This window comes from Coffea arabica, chromosome 1c (genome assembly GCF_036785885.1).
Source record: "Coffea arabica cultivar ET-39 chromosome 1c, Coffea Arabica ET-39 HiFi, whole genome shotgun sequence".
Classification (NCBI taxonomy): Eukaryota; Viridiplantae; Streptophyta; class Magnoliopsida; order Gentianales; family Rubiaceae; genus Coffea; species Coffea arabica.
The window spans coordinates 48,500,532-48,522,742 of NC_092310.1; the positions used below are offsets into that span (position 1 = coordinate 48,500,532).

The 22,211-nt window shown below is 34.7% G+C and overlaps 3 protein-coding genes across 3 annotated transcripts; 2 read left to right on the forward strand and 1 right to left on the reverse strand.

Moving 5' to 3' along the window:
* Positions 1–3,106: 3,106 nt before the first annotated feature.
* Positions 3,107–7,894, forward strand: LOC140035062 (uncharacterized). Its single transcript, XM_072074526.1, has 10 exons — positions 3,107–3,263; positions 3,377–3,647; positions 3,922–4,126; positions 4,930–5,020; positions 5,096–5,241; positions 5,813–6,056; positions 6,142–6,246; positions 6,449–6,631; positions 6,735–6,936; positions 7,047–7,894. Exons 2-10 carry the CDS (start codon positions 3,404–3,406, stop codon positions 7,532–7,534), a joined length of 1,908 nt encoding a protein of 635 aa, XP_071930627.1. The 5' UTR covers positions 3,107–3,263; positions 3,377–3,403; the 3' UTR covers positions 7,535–7,894.
* Positions 7,895–9,527: 1,633 nt separating this feature from the next.
* Positions 9,528–13,117, forward strand: LOC140006611 (uncharacterized). Its single transcript, XM_072048792.1, has 9 exons — positions 9,528–9,638; positions 10,031–10,507; positions 10,811–10,901; positions 11,061–11,206; positions 11,302–11,545; positions 11,645–11,749; positions 11,853–12,035; positions 12,148–12,352; positions 12,454–13,117. The coding sequence occupies exons 2-9, from the start codon at positions 10,065–10,067 to the stop codon at positions 12,945–12,947; spliced, it is 1,911 nt and encodes a 636-aa protein (XP_071904893.1). The 5' UTR covers positions 9,528–9,638; positions 10,031–10,064; the 3' UTR covers positions 12,948–13,117.
* Positions 13,118–14,185: 1,068 nt separating this feature from the next.
* On the reverse strand, positions 14,186–18,148 carry LOC140035063 (uncharacterized). Its single transcript, XM_072074528.1, has 9 exons — positions 18,125–18,148; positions 17,319–17,771; positions 16,803–16,893; positions 16,512–16,657; positions 15,784–16,027; positions 15,575–15,679; positions 15,304–15,486; positions 14,985–15,189; positions 14,186–14,864 (listed from the first exon to the last, which is right to left on the reverse strand). The coding sequence occupies exons 2-9, from the start codon at positions 17,747–17,749 to the stop codon at positions 14,377–14,379; spliced, it is 1,893 nt and encodes a 630-aa protein (XP_071930629.1). The 5' UTR covers positions 17,750–17,771; positions 18,125–18,148; the 3' UTR covers positions 14,186–14,376.
* Between the last annotated feature and the right edge of the window lie 4,063 nt (positions 18,149–22,211).

Here is a 22,211-nt window from a genome sequence, read left to right on the forward strand (position 1 = left end):
ATTTCGTATCTTTTAAGGATAAAATTAATTTTTCCAGATGATGAGTAGCTCATATGACCGAGTGCCAATTGTTCTCAGCATCGAATTGCCATTGTAGTTATCCAATATCTATATACAAATACAAATATAGGTCTTCAAATAGGGTTACATAGTTTACAATGCATAATAAAAATTTGTACATCATCTCACGTGTATCTAATATTTTCAGTTCACATAACAATCTATTACTTGAACTTGAGTCACATAGTGAAAATAATATGTCTGAGTGTTGATAGTACATCAAGTTATCATATTTAACTAGAGATGGATGGATTGGATGATATAGCGAAGGGAGTATAAGTAAGAGGTTTTGGATTCGAGACTTCTCACCTACATAAAAAAAAATGAAGTTAGTATATTCAATCAAACAATTATGTAGCTAGACTAGACTTAAGTATATTACTTTGGGAGAATTAAAAAGAAAAAGGGATAATTTTGGAAACCTCCTTGAGATTTCTAATAATTTCAAGGAATTCTGCTTAAATTTTAAAAATTACACTCACCTGCCTGACTTTCACTCTTTATACTTCAAAATAGGCTCAGGAGGCTACATTTTCCTTCGAATGACCTAAACTACCCTTTTTGCAGAAAAAAATTAAAAAAGAATTTTGCTACCAAGGCTTAGGCAACCCTTTCTACAAAAAAAAAAAAAAAAAAAGAGGAAAAAAAGGAAAAAATAGTTTTTTATTGCTTCTTACTTCTTCCTTGGCTATCACCAAAGCCAAGCAAACATCCCAATCCCTATTCCGAATAGAAATCAATTGCTAAATAGTAAGCAAAACTGCTTTGCACCACATCTTTTTGTCAAATCTTTTCGCACTCCTTTTTTGATTTCCTTTTAAGTTCTTCCAAATAAGACCGCCATCAATTCCAACAATTCCGGCACCCAAAACGCTTCTACAGCCCCCCTAATCCCTCCCCTTACCCAGCACCTCCCATACTTGATAAAACTCATCAATATTGGATTTTGACAAAACCATTTAAACATAATAAACTCAACCTCAATTTTTACCCAAAAAAACACTCCATCAACAACCCGCTTCACTCCTCAAATTGCCTTTCCTCTTCCTCTATTTACAACCTCTTTTTTTTTTTTTTTTTAACGATCCGTTTTCTGAGCCCAATATTTAACTCTCAAACTCTTGGTCTTTGACATGACCAATTTTTATCATAATCAAACACATAAAATACATGCAGAAAAGTCAAACCTACTGCACCAAAAATGAAAAGATAAAAGGATGACCCGAAATCACATTTTCAAAAAGATTGGATGAAAGGAGAAGACAAAAATGAGAGGGGAAAGAAAGGGGACAAACACCAGAGGGCAGGAGCTGATGGATGAAATTTAGTCCCTAAGTGAAGAAGGAAAATTGGGTGGAGGAGAGAAGGAAAGTGGCGCAGGGAAATTGGGTGTAAAAGGAGACAACGGGGTAAAAAGAGAAGAAACGAAAGAGAGAGATCGAATTTTGTTTTCAATTTTTATATTTCTAATTTTCTTTTTCTTGACAAATATCTTTAAGTATTCTCTGAGGAGTAAGAGTAATAGAGTACTTTTGCGCTAATACGGGCATATGTGTGGTTTTACAATATGGAGGGAGCTTTCTAAACTGTTAAAAATCTCAGGAAATGTTTCTGAAATTATTAAAAAAAAAGGGTCATCTCTCCTGAGCTTTGCAAAATATCAGATTTGAACTTATAGTTGGAGTAACAAGATCAGCCCATGTCAGAAAAATGAGCATTAAAAAAATATTTTGAGGAGTGAGATGATATTTGTGTTCCACATATGCCCTTTTTGCTTATCCACAACTTGAGCTAAAGCAAAAGCAAAAAAAAAGAAGTAATAAGTTGAACCAGATAGAGACAAATGCAGATGTCTTCTTCAAGCAATGTCACAATACTATATATATTTTTTTGTTTTAGCTATTAGACATTTATTTAACTAATATGATCATTCAATTAATTGAAACATACTTCTAGTGATATAAAAAAAATTTATAGTTTTATAATTTGAGTGATTAAAAGTATAAATTTTTACTAGTTAAGTCACAAAAAAAATTTCACTATTTGGTTAATTGAGTGAATGGCAATTGCAGTTAAATAAATAGTGTAACAATCAAATAACCAAATTCTCAATAGTTTAATAACTCTTTTTGCGATTTTCTCTGTGAAAAATGAAATGAAGTAGCAAGATACTTCATTTCATTTAGTGCTAGATACTTTAGTTGAGATTTTTTTTAAAAAAAAAATTAATTCACACTGTAGTTAGTCAAATTTATTCAACAAGTTTTGTTTGAATACCAAAACTTAGGTAGATTCGATTTTCAAAAAATTCAATACCTCAAATTGTGTCGCATCACTTTATGAGATGATGTAATATACAATTTACGTCATTGAATTTTTGAAAATCAAATTTACCCAAATATAAGTAATGAGTTACACTAGATAATTGTCTTACAAAAAAAACATATGAAATACATGACTTTAGAGAAAGGTAATACTAGTGTTAAACTCTTCATTGGTGATTGTACTACGAATAAAAAGTGTAAAGTGAAATAGAAGGTATATCATAAGTTATATCAAAAGTTATATCTCTATTACTCATTTAACTAATTCTGTCAAAATAGCTTCAAAATATATCATAAGTTATGAGGGTATATCTGTCAATTCATCATCAATGATATCACAAATAGGGCCCAATAATCTGACAAGGGAGGTATCTGATATTTTGCAAAGTTTAGGAGAGGTGAGTGAGACTGTTAGAAATCTCATGGGAGGTTTCTGAAATTATCCCTTAAAAAAAAGAAATGAAGAATGAGAAGAAACATCAAGGAATTAGGGAACAAACATGCCACGTTCCTTGTTTATGGGTACAATTTTGAATTTGAACTGAGTGATTTTCTACTGCCGAAAAGGCTTCATTAAACTAATCATTTCCCCAAAATAACCGTTGCAATTTGTACCATATCAGCTGGCTGGTCCGAATTCCAATCATGTCCCAACAGCTTCCTCCGCCAACCTTCTTTTTCTTTTAGTACCATTTTATTCGTCCGTTCCATGTCAGAAATGTCCCTCATGCAAAAGCGTAGCTCAAATTACCATCAAAATTGTCCTATATATAGCTTACCATTATCCCATATATAGCTTACCAGGGACAGCCAAAAGCACACACAACACGCACTGCTCAAAATAGCTCACATTCTTTGAAGTTCCCTATTCCACACTGAGTAAGTTGGCCTACTCCCATTATTCTGGTTCACCTTAACTTCTTGAATCTTGGGTTTTTAGCCTTTTTTGCAGGGATGCCAGTTTTGAAAAGTTTTGTGCATTTGTATTGCAGTTTCAGGTTTTGCTGGTAAAAGGGCTAATGAAGGTGGGAAAAATGGGGGGAAGGTTGATATCCCTGATGGGGTGTGCGGTACTTTTGTGTTTGTGGTCTGCTGCAGTTGCAGAAGGAGCTGCTTATTTGAAGTATAAAGACCCAAAGCAGCCAATAAGTGCAAGAATAAAGGACTTGATGAGCAGAATGACTCTTGAAGAAAAGATTGGACAGATGACTCAGATTGAGAGAAAGCTAGCTTCATCTGATATCATGAAGAAGTATTTCGTAGGTACATTTGAGCACTCTGTCCAATTCTAGTGTAAATGTCACTTTCTTGAATTTCTTAACATTCAAAACTTAATCTTTTCGTGTACGTTTAATTTGAGTTTTGAAGTTGATCTTTGTTGGGAGATTCCTTGTTTAGATTATTCCATGCCAAGTTAATAAAGATTCGTGTATGATTTGTTTATGGTGTTACTGATGTTTAGTGATAGACAAATTTTTGTTGTGATTCTTGTGTTTACTATGTTCTTAGAGGGATTTGGTTATGGTGGTTGTGGCAGGGAGTGTTTTGAGTGGTGGAGGGAGTGTTCCAGCACCTATGGCCTCTGCTGAAACTTGGATCAATATGGTAAATGAGTTTCAAAAAGGTTCCCTTTCTACCCGCCTTGGAATTCCTATGATATATGGAATAGATGCCGTTCATGGGCACAACAATGTCTATAACGCTACAATCTTTCCTCACAATGTTGGCCTTGGGGTCACTAGGTAAGGATCTCTGTGCTGCAGGCAAAAAAGCCTTTTCTGCTTCCTTGTTCGTTCTTCTATTGCCAGTTGTTGAACTAGTTGGTTAAATTCTTAGAATTTTGACATGAGTCAAGTTCAAAATTTATGCGGACTTGGCATGACGTTGATGATTCTTATTTTCTTTGGCATTGTGATTCTTTCAGTTCGAGTGAAAATGCCTAGATAATTGATTGTTTAGCTCAAATTTTAGCTACAGCTTCTTTTCTTGGTAGATATTTGGAACAGCTACCTGGTGCAATACAATTATTGTGTGATTTTAGAAATATCGCATTTTATCCAGAGTGATAAAAAAAACCTGAAACCTATAGCTGCATTCTTTCAATGTGTTTGGTTAAGTAAGCTAAGCGCTTAAAGGCAAAGTAACTTTTAAATGGCGTTTTCTCAAGTCCCGATTGAAGAACTAAAAGCCATAATATAATTTCGGTATCTAAAGGGGACATGAAACTTTCTTGCAGAGCCAGTTCTGGTTTGAATTCCAAGCCAAGATAGGAGGTTAAAATGAGTTTGAAGTCCTATAAGAAAAGCTACATTGTTGGAATAAAAGAAATTTCTTATTCGCATAACTAATAGCAATTTTTCTGGCCCTTAAGTTGAAAAATTCTAGGGATGTACTACCAAAGTCTTGCTTGTGTCAGTAGCATCCTCAATGTATACATGGCTATATGGTTGTGTCTTCTAATGATGATTTTCTCATCCCACGTATGCTTTTAAAAAAATCTCTTTTGTCGTAACCTCTTACCGAAATCTTTTCAATTTTGCGTCAGAGACCCACAACTCCTGAAGAGGATTGGCGCTGCAACTGCACTTGAAGTTAGAGCAACTGGGATTCCTTATACTTTTGCTCCCTGCATTGCGGTAAATAAGCATTAGACCGATTTTTACCTTGTGCTGTTTGAGTTAGTTAGATGGCTAAAAGTTCTGCTTTTTTAGGTGTGTAGGGATCCTAGATGGGGTCGCTGCTATGAAAGCTATAGTGAAGACCACAGAATTGTTCAAGCAATGACTGAGATCATCCCCGGGTTACAAGGAGATGCTCCTGCCGGTACACCCAAAGGTGTTCCTTTTGTTGCTGGAAAGTATGAACCTATAAATACTTTACTCTGAAGTTCATTGAAACTTATTTTGTATCTTCCCTCTGCATTTTACAAATGTGTTGTGTCCAAATCATTAAAATCTGAAGGGTACTCTGACACGTGGATTTTAGCTTGTTCTTCTTCTTCATTTTGTTTTTAATATCAGTAGCTTTCATAAATGTTTACCTCATTTAGGTTATTGAAACTTACAAGTTCCTAAACCCCTGTTGGTTTCTTGACTGTATAAATGACATTTCTTATTTTCATCCAAGACTGGAAATCATTTTTTGATAGAGTGGTGAAAGTCAATTATTTTTTTGTTTTCTTGGAGCTCTCTCTTAGCAAGCCACACACCCCTTGTAACTCGGAACGAAAAGACACAATGCGCCCTACTCCAGCACATATATTCAGTTTGTACTTCTAATTGCTCCAGGTGGAATTAGGAAGACTCATTGCTGGATTATGATAAGAATGATTTGCATATGGAACTTGTCCTTGAAAGCTAGGGTTCAGCATGTAAACAAGTTTCAAATCATTTGGCTTCCTTACTAATTGGCTTTTTTTAACATTAAAGGACAAAAGTTGCTGCTTGTGCCAAGCACTTTGTGGGAGATGGTGGCACGGTCAAGGGCATTGATGAGAACAACACCGTGATTGACTATAAGGGGTTGCTTAGCATTCACATGCCTGCATATTTTGATGCTGTCAGAAAGGGTGTAGCTACTGTGATGGTTTCCTACTCAAGCTGGAATGGAAAGAGAATGCATGCTAATCATGATCTTGTGACAGGCTTCCTCAAGGACAAACTCAAGTTCCGGGTAATGCTAGACTGATATACAATCCCACCAAGTTGAATGAAGTAGGAGAGCTCGGAGCATGATTGTTTTCCTGCTTGTGTTTCAGGGTTTTGTAATATCAGATTGGCAGGGTATCGACAGAATTACAGATCCACCCCATTCTAATTATGTTTATTCTGTCCAAGCTGGAGTTCTTGCAGGAATTGACATGGTTAGTCCAAATGACTTAAGTTGCAGAAATCACGACACATGAAGCAAAATTTAAGTAGCTATTTGATGTACAGGTTTCTGAGGAGGAGGGGGAGAGGGGGGGGGGGGGGAAGAGTAATGAAAGAAAAATGCTGGAGGAGTTTATTTAAAAATTGTCTGCTGCATTTGGTGTTGAATTTTTTTGATGATTTTCTGTTGTACAGGTCATGCTTCCTGAGAATTTCACAGAATTCATTGATGATCTAACCTCTCTAGTGAAAAAAAACGTCATTCCCATGAGCCGGATTGATGATGCTGTTAAACGAATCTTGAGAGTTAAATTCACGATGGGTCTCTTTGAGAACCCGTTGGCTGATTTAAGCCTGGTAAATCAACTGGGGAGCCAGGTGACAATTATGATCTTTTTTTTCCATTATTGCTTGATTTTTGGTCTTCATATTATTTCTGTTTGGAGCTCACTCTTTACATCAAGTGATGCTTCTTCTATAGGAACACAGAGAACTAGCAAGGGAAGCAGTAAGAAAGTCACTTGTGCTTCTGAAGAATGGCATTGATAATCAGCCATTGCTTCCTCTTCCTAAGAAATCGCCAAAGATTCTTGTTGCCGGAAGTCATGCCAATAATTTGGGTTATCAATGTGGAGGCTGGACCATAGAATGGCAGGGACATGGCGGCAATGACCTCACAGTAGGTATGGATTGCAGCTTTTAATTTGTGATCAAGTTCTATGAAGCGAGCCCCATAAGCTGCTTTAACCTGATCTCTCCATTGTCAAACTTAAATTGAATGTACCTTTTTTAGGAACCACAATCTTGACTGCCATAAAGAACACAGTTGATCCATCAACGCAAGTTATCTATAATGAAAATCCAGACGCAAACTTTGTTAAGTCCAACAGTTTCTCCCATGCTATTGTTGTTGTTGGTGAGACTCCATATGCAGAGGGGGCTGGTGATAGCCTGAACCTGACAATACCTGAACCTGGTCCAAGCACCATAAAAAATGTCTGCGGCTCTGTCAAATGCGTTGTTGTTATTATCTCAGGCCGCCCAGTTGTAGTCGAGCCATATCTTTCAAGTATATCTGCATTGGTGGCTGCTTGGCTTCCAGGGACTGAAGGACAGGGAGTAGCCGATGTTTTGTTTGGTGACTATGGTTTCACTGGCAAACTTGCAAGAACTTGGTTCAAGTCGGTGGATCAGCTCCCCATGAATGTTGGTGATCCTCATTATGATCCTCTATTTCCTTTTGGATTTGGTCTTACAACAAAACCTAAAAAGGGCAACTAAAATGTAACAACTGGCGTATTCAACATATTCCTTGAGCCTAAATTAGGCTAGGTGGCTCCAATTTTTTAGAGGCAGTAAAACTATTATTCTATTTACAACAGTTGGTTTGGTTACAGGAAACCAATCCAGATCTGCAGGTACGAGTGGTTGTTATCACCAACCACTTAATTTAACCACTAAATCATGTGGTGTGTGATTGCAATGGTTTATGCTATAGATGTTAAGCTTAAAGTATCTGTTGCATTCTGCATTCGTTGTATAGAGTGCAGCAAGTTTCTTCAGGGAGAGGTCAATCCTGCAATAACAATTGTCTGTAACAATTGTCTGGTTCTTTTTGTAATGCAGCAGAGTCTTTAAAGATTTAGTTGGTAACTATAGGTAATCTGAAAGAACATGTCTGAACCATGACACTGTCAGCTGCAAAGTTCAATATCATCACCAGATTATGGTGAAGAAGTACTTAATTTGCACAAGGCATTGGTAACTATATATATATATATATATATATATATATATATATATATATATTACTTGATATCATCTCCAGATTGCTGGTGGAAGGAACGTAATTTGAGTACTTGCATACCAATGCATAGGAAACTTGTAAATCAGGGCCATCTAACCTTCTCAGAAAAATCAAGAGAGACGAAAAAGGGAGGAAAGGAAAAGAAAAAAAAAAAAAAGCCATCATTATTTTTGTCTAATCCAACTCGAAAAAAATGTATGCTTATACTGTAAAGTTTGTAAATTAATTTCCAAAAGGAACCTTAAAATAAAGACCGTGGCCTCTCATCTGAAGCATAAATTTCCATGACTGATCCAAATCTCACACAGTACATGATAAAATTATCATTGCGACATTACTAATTGTATTGCTACAAAGCAAATGGGCTAATCTAATCGTTGATTTATTAGCCTACCCTTATTAAGTTTCTCACTAACTTCATTAGTAACATTATTTTTTCAAAATTTTCTTTTTATTATCTCAAAGACTTCTCAACAGGCAAATATTGTGAAAATCTGAGTAGGTCTACACGTCCAATTCTCTAATTGATGAACACTTTCAACACAGAATATTTAAGTTACTAAATACTAATATCCCACTTCCCAGTAATATGTGTATAAATAAAAAAAGTAATTAAGCTGTCACTATTCATGTACTATAGTGGGCGTAGGCTTCGCATGCTCATTCTCTTCTCAGATTAATAAGCCCTTTAAAAAAAAAAAGAGTTTGTCTAATGGTGGATGCCAGCCCTAAGGTGTTGTCTGTTGTAAAATTGAAGTTAAATAAAGTGAAGTATTGAAATGTAAGTGAATACATGTGCATTCACACTATAATTTTGGCACAAATTAAGTGCGATAACGGGTGCATAGAAAAATCTTTTTTTTTTTTAATGCAATTTTGGCTAAACACCTATTAAGAGAGAGAGGGATTTCAGGTATTAGCGTTTTGACAAGAATGTAATTAATTCGGAAAAAGTATTTGAACGGTTTGAGAGAGTGTTTAAATGCAAGATATATAATAAATGTGAGCGTGTGCATTCATATGATAAGTTAGACGTGAACTTTAGAAAAATCTTATAAAATATTATTTTTGTTCAAGAAATTGCCTTTCCTTGAGTTGCATGAATGTCAAAATCCGGCTACTTTCTATCGCAGAAATCCAAGTAATTTTGATCAAGAAGGAATCAATCCTTGTTCAGATATTATAATCCTACTTGGAAAGTTAATCCAGATCAAACGTATATCCTTGTCAAACTGAAAAGCACATCTTTATCAAAATTGGATGGCTAAAGTTGGCCATGTACTCTAAGCTCAATGGTACGTCAATTCAGGGAGCGACTTTTCTGATTCTCCCCATTTGGGACACCAACTTTAAACCAAGGAACAAGAGATGAAGAAACACATTACAGCAAGATTTTAGGACAAACTTTTTTTGCACCATCCAAGTTTCTGACTATAAATACGCCATTTAGTCTATACCGTTGTATCCGATTCAAAAGAAAAGGCTATGCCATTGTATCTAAACTCTTGTGTACAGAGGTTGTTGGTATTTTGGATTTGATATACCCCAGTCCCAGCTCCATTTGGGACATATCCTAAGGTAATTGCACAAGATCAACATTTCTGGTCTTCGTGGCCTGAAGGAGTCTTTAGCCTATAGACTCTAGAGGGCCATTTTCTTGAAAATGCCTGTTCCAGGAATGTATGTTATTTGATAAACGTTCTATCTTGATCATGATTAATTAGCATGCAAATGAAAGATCTCCTTGTTGTTTTATGATTTGTTTGATACTTCGAGTCTCCATTCTATCCACATTATACACATTGAATAGGGAATTCATCTTCTTAGGGTGATGGAAACAAATCATCAGAAAGAAAAATGGGAAAGAAAGGAGAATTGGATATCATTTATGATACAATTTTAGTTGGATATCTTTTCTGACACAATTTTAGGCTAACTTTTAATCTGTTTCTTGTATGTTGATCTTGCAGGTTTAAGAGTTTATCTTGTACAGGTCCTTATGCAATGGCTTTGAAGATTTGTATTCCAACAATGGTTGTCCTAGTGGGGGTTCTGGTTTTTTATTTTTCTATATCTCCAACCCACGCGCAAGATGCACTGTTGTACAGAGATCCAAAACAGCCTGTTGAAACTCGAGTTGAGGATCTTCTGCGAAGAATGACTTTAGCAGAGAAAATTGGTCAAATGGCACAGATGGAAAGGGTAAACATGACTGCTGATATTATGAAAGACTACAACATTGGTAGTGTGCTTAGTGGAGGAGGAAGTTGGCCTAAACAAAATGCTACTGCCAAAGATTGGGTTGATGTGATAAATGACTTTCAAAAAGGTGCTACATCTACTAGGCTTGGCATTCCCTACATTTATGGGATTGATGCTGTCCATGGCAACAACAATGTGTACAAGGCAACAATTTTCCCCCACAATGTTGGCCTTGGAGTGACTAGGTAGGCAACTGACATCATCCCACAACTTAGGAAACAGATTTGGATTGGACTTGCCTCTTAGAAGCTATTGAAAATCTTAATGAAGGTTAACAAAGAAACTACTCAATTTTAGAATCAGGTTGATTATCAGTTTTTGTTGAAAGAATAACTGATCAATAAACTAATGCTAGTAAAGAAATTAGATGACATACTCTTAATGTCTTATTTCGGACTAAAGATTGAAGGATTAGTTCATTTTGATCACATAGTCTTTCAAAATTTTATTCTGTACCTGCATCTTTTAATGTAAAAGTTGCATTTCAGGGATCCTGAGCTTGTTAAAAGAATTGGAGCTGCAACTGCTCTTGAGTGCAGAGCAACAGGGATTCAATATGCTTTTTCTCCATGCATTGCGGTATACATTCTGTGCTATGAACCTTTTTCCATCATCTTGAAGTCTTAGTGAACCTTAGAATTCCTTCCCATCGAGTAGATCTATGATGTATTACACACAAGCTAGATTTTGCTCCAATAGTACTATGTTAAGTTGTTTTCTTGAATGCTGCTATAAAAGGTTTGTAGAGATCCAAGATGGGGCAGATGCTACGAAAGCTACAGTGAGGATCACACTATTGTGCAGCAAATGACTGAAATTGTGTCTGGTTTGCAAGGTGATATACCCGAAGGCCATCCTCAGGGTTATCCCTATCTTGGTGGACAGTAAGTCCTTGCTATATTTTGTCACTAGTAGCATTACTAGAAGTACCAATAAAACATATTATCTTACCTAGAGTGTCATTTCATCTGTATTGTAGAGATAAGGTGGTTGGTTGTGCAAAACATTATGTGGGCGATGGGGGTACTGTCAAAGGAATCAACGAGAATAACACCATCATTGATCGGAAGGGATTGCTTGACATTCACATGCCTGCATACCCTGACGCCATCAGGAAAGGTGTTGGAACAGTCATGATTTCCTATTCCAGCTGGAATGGAGTGAAAATGCATGCTAATCATGATCTTATTACCAATTACCTTAAGGGAACCCTAGGTTTCAAGGTATACATGACCATCCCATGATTTCTAGATTGCCAAAACTTTAGAGCTTCAATATGTTCCAGTTCATGTTTCCAACCTTATTTACTTTTGCCTTGACAGGGTTTTGTCATCTCTGATTGGCAAGGGATTGACAAAATCACGTATCCTGCCCATTCAAACTATACATACTCCGTTGAAGTTTCAATCAATGCTGGACTTGACATGGTTAGAGATTATATAACAATGGACTAATTTTCATTTATGCATACTGAAATGATAGTGAGGAAATCATCAATGCCAGTGAATATTGACTGTATTTTTTGTGCAGATCATGGTTCCTTACAACTACACTGAATTCATTGATACCGTGACCTTTCTAGTAGAGAAAAACTACATTCCAATGAGTCGAATTGATGATGCAGTTCGGAGGATTTTAAGAGTTAAATTTATAGCAGGACTTTTTGAGAAACCCTTTGCTGATCTTAGCTTTGCAGATCAATTGGGAAGTCAGGTAGATTAAGTAATTGGTTACTTAACATGCGATAAACATTTCTCTTTCTCCTATCACGTTAGATCCCAAGTAGCAATATGAATTATGAAATGAGTTGTATATGCATATTCAGGAACACAGAGATTTGGCAAGAGAAGCTGTTAGGAAGAGCCTAGTGTTATTGAAGAATGGAAAGCATCCAAATAATCCCTTGCTTCCTCTACCTAAAAAAGCACACAAGATTCTGGTTGCTGGAACTCATGCCAATGATATAGGTTTGCAATGTGGTGGTTGGACCATTACATGGAGGGGAATGGCAGGCAACAACAATACCATTGGTATAATATAGTACACTCTTTTGGTTACATTAACTGATTTTGCTCTACTTTTTGTGAAATTATCAGTGAATTTCCCTTGATCATATCTCTCTTCTTGACAGGAACCACAATCTTAAGTGGCATCAAATCTGCAGTTGATCCAAGCACAAAAGTGGAATACAGGAAGAAACCTAGTAGCAGATTTGTTAAAGCCATGCAATTCGATTATGCCATTGTTGTTGTTGGAGAGCCTCCTTATGTGGAGACATTTGGAGACAATCTCAACTTGACAATCCCTCAAACAGGCCTACGAACAATCCACAATGTGTGCAACAATGTCAAGTGTGTTGTGGTGCTAATCTCAGGCAGACCTCTTGTGATTGAGCATCACCTTCCAAAGATTGATGCTTTGGTTGCTGCATGGCTGCCTGGCTCTGAAGGCCAAGGGGTGTCTGATGTTCTCTTTGGAGATTTTGGATTTACAGGAAAGCTTGCAAGAACTTGGTTCAAGAGAGTTGATCAACTACCAATGAATGTTGGAGATCCTCACTATGATCCATTGTTTCCATTTGGTTTTGGACTAGAAACTAAGCCAATTGTTGCTGGTAATCATTAGAGTGGATCAAATGCAAATCATTGTTTCCATTTTGATTTGGAGTGAAAAAAATAAGCCAATTGCTGCTGGAGGGCATTAGAGAGGATGAAATGTAAATCATTGAGCATTTGTACCACTTCAACTTCTTACAGGAAGGAACTCTTTGTACTTATTTTTTTTCTTACTACAAATTCAGTGTTCTATCAGCTTACATGACCAATTTGATCCTTTATATTGTTACAAAAACCAATGCTTGTGGTATGCTATTAATTTTACACCAATTGAGAGCATTTAAATGAAATTTGCCAAATTGATTGGAGAATTAAGCCATGATCATCCTCTTTGGATTTGCAAAAGTTGGGATTCAAGACCCAAACTTAACTTTTTTTAGGGCACTTTAGGACCGAAACTTACCTTGTTCTTAACTCAAGCTTTTTCAAAAACTTTATGGACCAACTTGGCCAAGATTGAACTCATAAGGGATCAAAATCAGGGCTAAGATACTAATTTCTTCTTGATAAGTTTATAAAACTACACTATTAAGAGAATCTCCTTAAAGTTTAACTCGAATTAGCGTGGCTTCAGCTGATTTCAAGACAAGTTTATTTAACTTAATCAAGCCCTAAGTATATATATGCTTTTCATTTGGTTATATTTATGTTGGTGAAATGCACACGTGATCCAATTCTTAAATTCTTAAAACTCATTACTGTATTACTTGAGCTCAACTATATTGAAAACTCAACAATTTGGAAGGAGCGTAAGTATATTAGAAATACTATAGAGCTCGAGTTTCCTCCCTTCTCTCTTTCTCTTTGTAAGATTTAGAATATTTATTAATAAAAACAGCATATGACCACACTTTTTTTTTTAATTTGTGCAAATTTTCCCTTTTTTTGGATAGAAAAGGGGAGAAATACCCACGGCCTGAAATTACTACTCAGCAACACCTGCTTGTTACTTGACTAATTTTGACGAAAAGATACATGCATGGAAACGGTTAAACCACTTTGATTTTTCTATTCCCAGAAACAAAAAAAGAAAAAAGAAACTTTGACTATTTTTTTTCCTCTCCTCTCTAACCTGTGGTAGAAATTTAAATTTGACAAAAATTTGGCACAGTAAATTATTATGGAATGCATTGTAGCTCTAATGCAATAAATTAAGCACAAAGATTATACTTAGAAGGCTAAAAAATAACTACAAGGGTGAATAGTCTACAATCAACGACAAAAACAAAAAAAAAAAAAGCAACAATATTCTCAAGAAAGCAATGAATTGTCAATAAACATTACTCCAATAGCTTAGAAAGATGAGATTGTTTAAACAGAACTCTCTATCTACTTTGTAATTTGATACCTACAAACTAATGAAACTCTAAATATGACTCTAAAATAGCAATGGGCCAAAAAAAAATCTAAAATTTTTCATGACCAATAACGATCTCTATCTAGCTTTGATCAGGCTCAGTTGTGAGGCCATGTCCAAGAGGGAAGAGTGGATCATAATGCTCATCACCATAGTTCATTGGCAGCTGCTCAACAGTCTTGAACCAAGTACGAGAAGTTTTTCCGGTGAATCCATAGTCTCCAAAGAGAACATCAGCAACTCCTTGGCCTTCAGTTCCAGGGAGCCATGCAGCAACCAAAGCATCAATGGATGAAAGGTAGGGCTCAACCACAAGAGGTCTGCCGGATACGACTACAACAGCACACTTGACACTGCTACAGACGTTGGTGATTGTAGATGGACCTGGTTCAGGAATGGTTAAGTTGGCATTGTCCCCTGCAGTTTCTGCATATGGAGGCTCACCAACAACAACGATTGCATAGTCGAAGTTGTTGTCCGTGACAAAATCAGAACCGTCGATGCTTTCTTTGTAAACAACCTCAGTGCCATGATCAACTGCTGCAATAATACCATTCAAGATTGTGGTTCCTGTTCCATTGGAAGAAAAAGTGTGATGACCATTTTGTCATTTGCTATAGAAAATTATGAATTAATTGGAAATTTTGATAATTTTGAGCTGAAATTGGAAAAGATTGGTGAAATATTTACCAGTGGTATGGTTGTTGCCACTGAGTCCTTGCCATGCAATTGTCCAGCCTCCGCATTGGTATCCCAGATTGTGGGCATGAGTTCCTGTAACTAAGATTTTCCTTGCTTTCTTGGAGAGGGGAATGAATGGTTCATCAGCATTATTCCCATTCTTCAACAGCACAAGTGATTTCCTCACAGCTTCCCTAGCCAAATCTCTATGAGCCTGTTGAATCATGAAAAATATAGTCACATAATTAAAATACTTCAAAGTTTTTGAACTGATCAACAAATTATTGATGATTGCACGGATTATTAGTTTATTCTAAATATTGTTCACCTGGCTACCCAGTTGATCAATGTAAGTGTAATCAGCATAAGGTTTCTCAAACAATCCCAAGGTGAACTTGACTCTCAAAATCCTCCTGACTGCATCATCAATTCTGCTTACAGGGATGTAGTTGTTTTTAACCAAGTAAGTCAAAGTATCAATGAATTCTGTGTGGTTGTCAGGAACCATAATCTGCAAAAATCAAGAACTCATGTCATAAATTCACTTCCCTTCAATTTATCAGTCCATGCAAAATGTCAAGAAAATCTGAACTACTGACCATATCAATTCCAGCTGAAATCCCGTCTAGAACAGACAACGTGTAATTTGCTTGTGCTGGCGTTGTAATTTTGTCAATTCCTTGCCAATCCGATATCACAAAACCCTGAAAAACATTACAAAAAAATGTTACAGAAAAAGACGTTAGTAAATTCAGAGATAAGTTTTGTTTTCTCGTTGTCATATCATTCTGGGATTCATTGATCATACCCTGAACCTCATCCTGCCTTTGAGGAAATCAGTTACAAGGTTACGGTTGGCATGCATTTTTAGTCCGTTGTAGCTGGAGTAGGAAACCATGACAGTTGAGACACCCTTGATGATGGAGGCATCATATCCAGGCATATGAATGCTCATCAATCGATGCCAATCAGTCACAGTGTTGTTCTCATTGATTCCCTTTGTCGTTCCACCATCACCAACAAAATGTTTTGCACAAGCTGCAACTTTGTCCCTGTGTAGGAGGTACCAAGGGAAAACTGTGTAAAAAGACAGCTATACAGTGATGCAACTTCACTCCTAGAAAAGGAACAAAATCAGTAATTTTCTTTCAATGGCTAGGACTTATTTTCTATCTGGAATTATTAATTGCATAAAAAAATTATGTAAATAACATGAATGATTTCAACAAGGAAGGGTTTTTTTTATCTGGGCATAGTTTTAACATACCTAAATTACACCTAATTTATCAAATAAATACACGCAATCACCGTTATTGCACTTTCCTGCATTTAGATATTTTTTCAAATTAACTACATTTTTAAAAAAAAAAAAAAAAAGAAAAACTAACACTTGAGGCGATTTTAACAAGTGTCCATTAAATACCAGTTAGCCAAACCGTTTTAATAATATAGAAGAATTTCAGAGTCATAATAAGACCATATTTTGACTCTCAATTGTTATGTCTATATATAGAGAGAGTTTTGCTAGAGACTTACGGTCCACCAACATAAGGAACACCCTTACGTCCTCCTGGAGGGATTTCTCCTTGTAATCCCTTAATAATTTCAGTCATCTCTTTCACAATTTGTGGATCTTCACTGTAACTCTCGTAACACCTACCCCATCTTGGATCTCTACAGACCTATGAAATTGTAAAAGTTGGAAGAAGAAAATCAAACCAAATAAAAAAATAGTTAGTTAATTGACTCAACAAAATTAATGGTATATTATTGTTATTAATCAGAGTCAAATTAAGAAAAAAATAATCGCACTGGGAAAATTCATACCGCAATGCATGGAGCGAAAGCATATTGAATTCCTGTAGCTCTAACTTCAAGAGCAGTTGCTGCTCCAATCCTCCTCACCAACTCTGGATCTCTGCAACATAAATCAAGATATCAGGCTGGTTAAAATCCACTACCAAAAACAAAAATGAAAAAAAAGAGTCACAAAAAAAGACTTTTCACTTTCTTGGAATGCGAAAAACAACATAATTTCCACTGCATCCAAAAGGAAGACAACTTAGTAGTTACCTAAAAGGTTTTGATTTGAATTTAATTGGCAAAACTTTTTGGAAACTTTTCTTATATGAAGGCTAGTTTGTCAATTTGTTAAATGGCAGAGAGATTAAAACTAGTTGCCGAATAACATTAGACTTTTAACGAGACAAGACCATATTTCTTGAATGCTAATAGGTGAGTTATCCGTTTATTTTTATAGCTTAAATTGTGTATGTCGCTTAGTATATGATTTTTTTGAAGAAAAAAGGCAAATAAAAGTTCATAGCATTTATTGACTCTTACCTGGTGGATCCAAGACCAATATTATGGGGGAATATGGTAGCCTTGTAGACATTATTATGGCCATGGACAGCATCAATCCCATAAACCATAGGGATCCCAAGCCTGCTAGAAAGAGAACCCTTCTGGAAATTGTTAATCATATCAACCCAATCCTTAGGAGTTGCATTTGGAAGAGGAACACTTCCTCCACCACTGAGCAAACTTCCAATTGAGTAATTCTTCAATATCTCAGGAGTTGTATAGACTCTATCAAGCTGTGTCATTTGCCCAATTTTTTCCTCAAGTGTCATTCTTGACATTAGGTCATTAATTCTTCTAAAAGCTGGCTGTTTTGGGTCCTTGTATAATATGTATTCTCCTTGTTCTGCAACTGCTCCCCATGCAAATAGGAACAAAATTCCCACTGTGGGGAAAAAACCACTCGAACCCATTGCTCACAACTTTCTTTTGATCCTGAATTTTAAAATTTTCATAATTACTAACATGAAAAAATCACGAAAAAATTACAAAGCTTGCAAATTTGTAAAACACCAATATGATAATAAACATTGAACAAGAAATATTGTGCAAGTTCTTGTATGGCAAAAGAATTAGATAATAGAGCAATCATCCTCAATACTTAAAAAAGCGGTTACAAAAGTCAAAATCGAGAGAAATGATATGCCTTTAATCTTATAGACTTGCATCTACTATGATATGAACTATTAAATTTCTACTTAAAAAGACAGTCAAATAATGAAGAAAGAAAAAAAAATAATATGATTGGCATGAAATAATTAAACAACTGTAAAATTAGGAAGACTAACCTTCAAGAGCCCGAGAACTTTTGACTTGAAGAAACTTATAATGTGCTCTGGCAGACGAGTAGATGCTTATATTTATAGATAGGAAATTTTAACGTTGAGACTTTAGATTCTTTCATCACAATCAAAAAAATAAAATAAAATCTTTGGCAACTAATCCAGTATACCGCCTTTTTCGGATGAGGATAGTTACGAGGATAGGAACAGATTTCCCTATTTTTCCGAAGATGAAATTCTTGTACTGTGCCCTTTACTATTGCCACATCGTTTTTAAAGATAGAGCTTAATACATAGTGACATTATTGCCACTTCGTTTGTAAAGATAGAGTTTAATACATAGTAATAAACTTTCTTGATAACCTGTTGTAACAAGATATACTTACCGTTTTGTATCACACACACATAGATATACATAAATATATATATATATATATATATATATATTTCTTCTTTTATTAACGTGCAACTCTATATGCATTAATATTTAATATATTCTGAATGAAAAGTAGGTCCACGTTATTATTATTTTTCCGCATAAATGTCAAAATATTTTCCAGAAAAATTGTATAGAATTCTGGTAATATTAAAATTTTTTAAGTGCAAATAGATATGCTTCTTTGTATGCATCATGAATACAAGTTTGATTTTAATATGTAAGGGTTAATTGGTTCGTGTTACCCTTTTTTTCTTTTTTTATGGCGTAAATGTAAATTATTTTATACGAAATGTGAAAAAATTGAGGTAATTGGAGAGTTTTTAACAATGAAATCACCGTTTCTTTTTGGAATATTAAATATACCACATAATTGTGTGGCAATTAGTGGACATAATTGCTCTTTTCGTTGTCAGTTCTGGATTGATTTATCATATCCGACAATATTTGATCCTCAATTATTATCTCATTATCCCAGACCCACCACGAACATGTATCTATATCTATATCTATATCTATTTATCTATACTTATATATACAAAGGGAGGGGGCTTTAGTGTAAACAAATTTATGTCACTTTATATTTTTTCTAAACTGCCCTTGATTACCACCATCTTATTTCCTCATCCAAGTGCCATGCATTTTTTATTATTTTTTGAACTTATTTAGAAAATCCTAATTTATATTGACAACTACTAATTATGGTTATGAATTACTATCCGATAACTATCTTTTTATTCACTTTATTTTGGTGAATTTTCACTATTTATATTATCAAATATATAAAACCAATTCTCTTGAAAATGATTGATCAAATATATTAAAAAATTTTAATAATAATTTTTTAAATGAGTTGCACACACATTAGTGTGTGCTTTAAACACTAATCTTCAATAACTTGGTCACGTAGTTTAACCTTATGACTATTTTGGACTAGCATCATGGCTAATTATTCTATCTAATCTACCAAGTAATAACAGAATCATTCTATCTAATCTAGTTAATTTGAGTTGGGTGTAAGTTTAAGTAAATCTGAAGAAGTGGCAAAACCTTCTAGTCCTCTTGAATTAAAATTCTATTAAGAGACTAAAACAGAATAAAACATATCTTAATCCACTTATGTTGTAATATTTCAATAATCATACTAAGTTTTTTTATATTCTATCTTCTTAGTTAGGTCAACATTTATAATTAACAAACATGTGGGGATATCCAAGATATTTTTTTTTTTTTTACTGTATTCTGTGATAGAATAAGCACAGTTGTTTCCTTACTTATATCAAACAACGAGAGGGACACTCATTCTGTAATTGAAAACTTAGTCCTGTGTCACACTTAGATTTTCGTCTTCTCTTCAAATTTCTTTAATTGCAATTTGCACCCTCTACCTATCGTTAGTGGTTTGCACACTAAACTAGAAATTAGTATCACTTCAGCACTTTAAACTATCAAATTATAGTACATTGTTCAAATCATTTGAAAGTCAATGAATTTTCTTACTTAATTTTGGATTAAAGATCTTTGGTACCCTAATTTCCATATATTTAGGAAAATAGTCTTATTCATTTAGGGCAGTAAAGTCTTATTAATAAATAAAATAGCCATAAAAATTTACTAGTTTTAATAAATTTGACTTATTGACCTACAAGGCATTTAAGTATTCAAATCCCTCTAGTCCCCTACCCGCTTCTTAAATCCATCCACTCTCCTGCTTTAAAAAAGAAGGAAACTAAAACTTAAAAAAGGGTATTTAAGTGCTCCAATTGATAGCTCAAGGAGTAAATCGCAAATTAATAATAGTATGAGGGTGCAAATTGTAATTAACCCGCCTTTTTTCTTTTTCTTTTTTTTTGTCTGATAATAATTTACTATGTAGTTTTCTAACTCAACCTTCCATTTATAGGCTTTTTTCCATTGATTTTACACTTTCCCTTTTTATTCTACTCTTCTAATCAAAAGACTAGCACTTGGAACATACTTGACTTTTTTCTTCAAATCTAATTTACCCTTTTTTCTTTTTTTATGGCGTAAATGTAAATTATTTTATAAGAAATGTGAAAAAAATTGAGGTAATTGGAGAGTTTTTAACAATGAAATTACCGTTTCTTTTTGGAATATTAAATATACCACATAATTGTGTAGGCAATTAGTGGACATAATTGCTCTTTTCTTTGTCAGGTCTGGACTGATTTATCATATCCGACAATTTTTTTATCCCCAATTATTATCTCATTATCGCAGACCCACCACAAGCATATATCTATACTTACTATATATAAAGGAGAAGAGACTTTTGGTGTAAATAAATTTATGTCACTTTATATTTTTTCTAAACTGATTTTGGTAACTACTTACTACATATTTCCTCTTTTCATGTACCATTTATTTCTTATTATTTTAATTTTGAACTTATTTAGCAAATCCTTATTTATATTGACTACTACTAATTATGGTTATGAATTACTATCACGTAACTATCTATTTATTCACTTTATTTAGGTGAATTTGTTTACTATTTATATTATCAAATATATCAATCCAATTCTCTTGAAAATGATTCATCAAATATATTCAAAAAAAAATTAATAATAATTTTTTATCCGTTGCACACACATTAGTGTGTGCCTTAAACGCTAATTAATAATAGTATGAGGGCACAAATTGTAATTAACCCACCTTTTTTTCTGCTGAGAAATAATTTACTAAGTAGTTTTCCAACGCAACGTTCCATTTATAGGCTTTTTTCCACTGATTTTACACTTTCCCTACTTATTCTTAATCTTCTAATCAAAAGACTAGCACTAGGAACTTACTTGACTGAAAAGGCAGGGCACTTATCCTCATTCAATTATATTAGATCACCGGATAAGTTACCAAAAGATCGTTTGTCATGATAGAATTCATAAAATAAGAATAATAAATTTGACAATTGTGATCATAAAATATGACAACATACCAATTTCTAACTCGTCACAAATTCATATCCTATGACAGCGTATAAGCATCTAAATTATTCTCAGAAGTTTTGCAAGTCTGCCCCTCCAAGGTTAGGCTCTTTTTTTCCCCTTTTAACCTTAATCTTTGTTGGGTTTTCTTTCTTTTTTTCGTCCTTTATTCTTCATGCTAATCCCATTCTTTTCTCTCTTTTTTCCCCCTTTGTTTTGACTGTATAATGGAAAATTAATTGTTCATATGTAGATGGAAGTCTACAATATTAGACATACATTAGTTGTGGGAGTTTCATTTTTTCTTACATCTTTGTTTGAATATTGATGATTGCTTGATTATGTACTAATTTTTTTTGGTTGTACATAGACTTGCACAATTCTTGTTTAATGTACATCATAGCAGAGGCGTCAAACTCGATTTTTATGGTGATTGTTTCTTATTTATTTTGTTATGCATGAGACGAAGGGAATGTTGTGAGGAATGGGTTCGACTGGTTTATTCCCCAAAGTGGGAATTTTGTTCTTATTTGCATGGGCAATTGTTGCACGAGAAGGAGAATACTACATGTTTTACAGGGACCCAAAGCAGCCCACTGTTAAGACGAATTCGTGGGCTAAAATTAAGAATGAACCATCAGGAAAAAAATATACATAGGCCAAATGATAATCAGGATTCATGGCATCGTACTGAAAAGTGGTTCCACTTCCC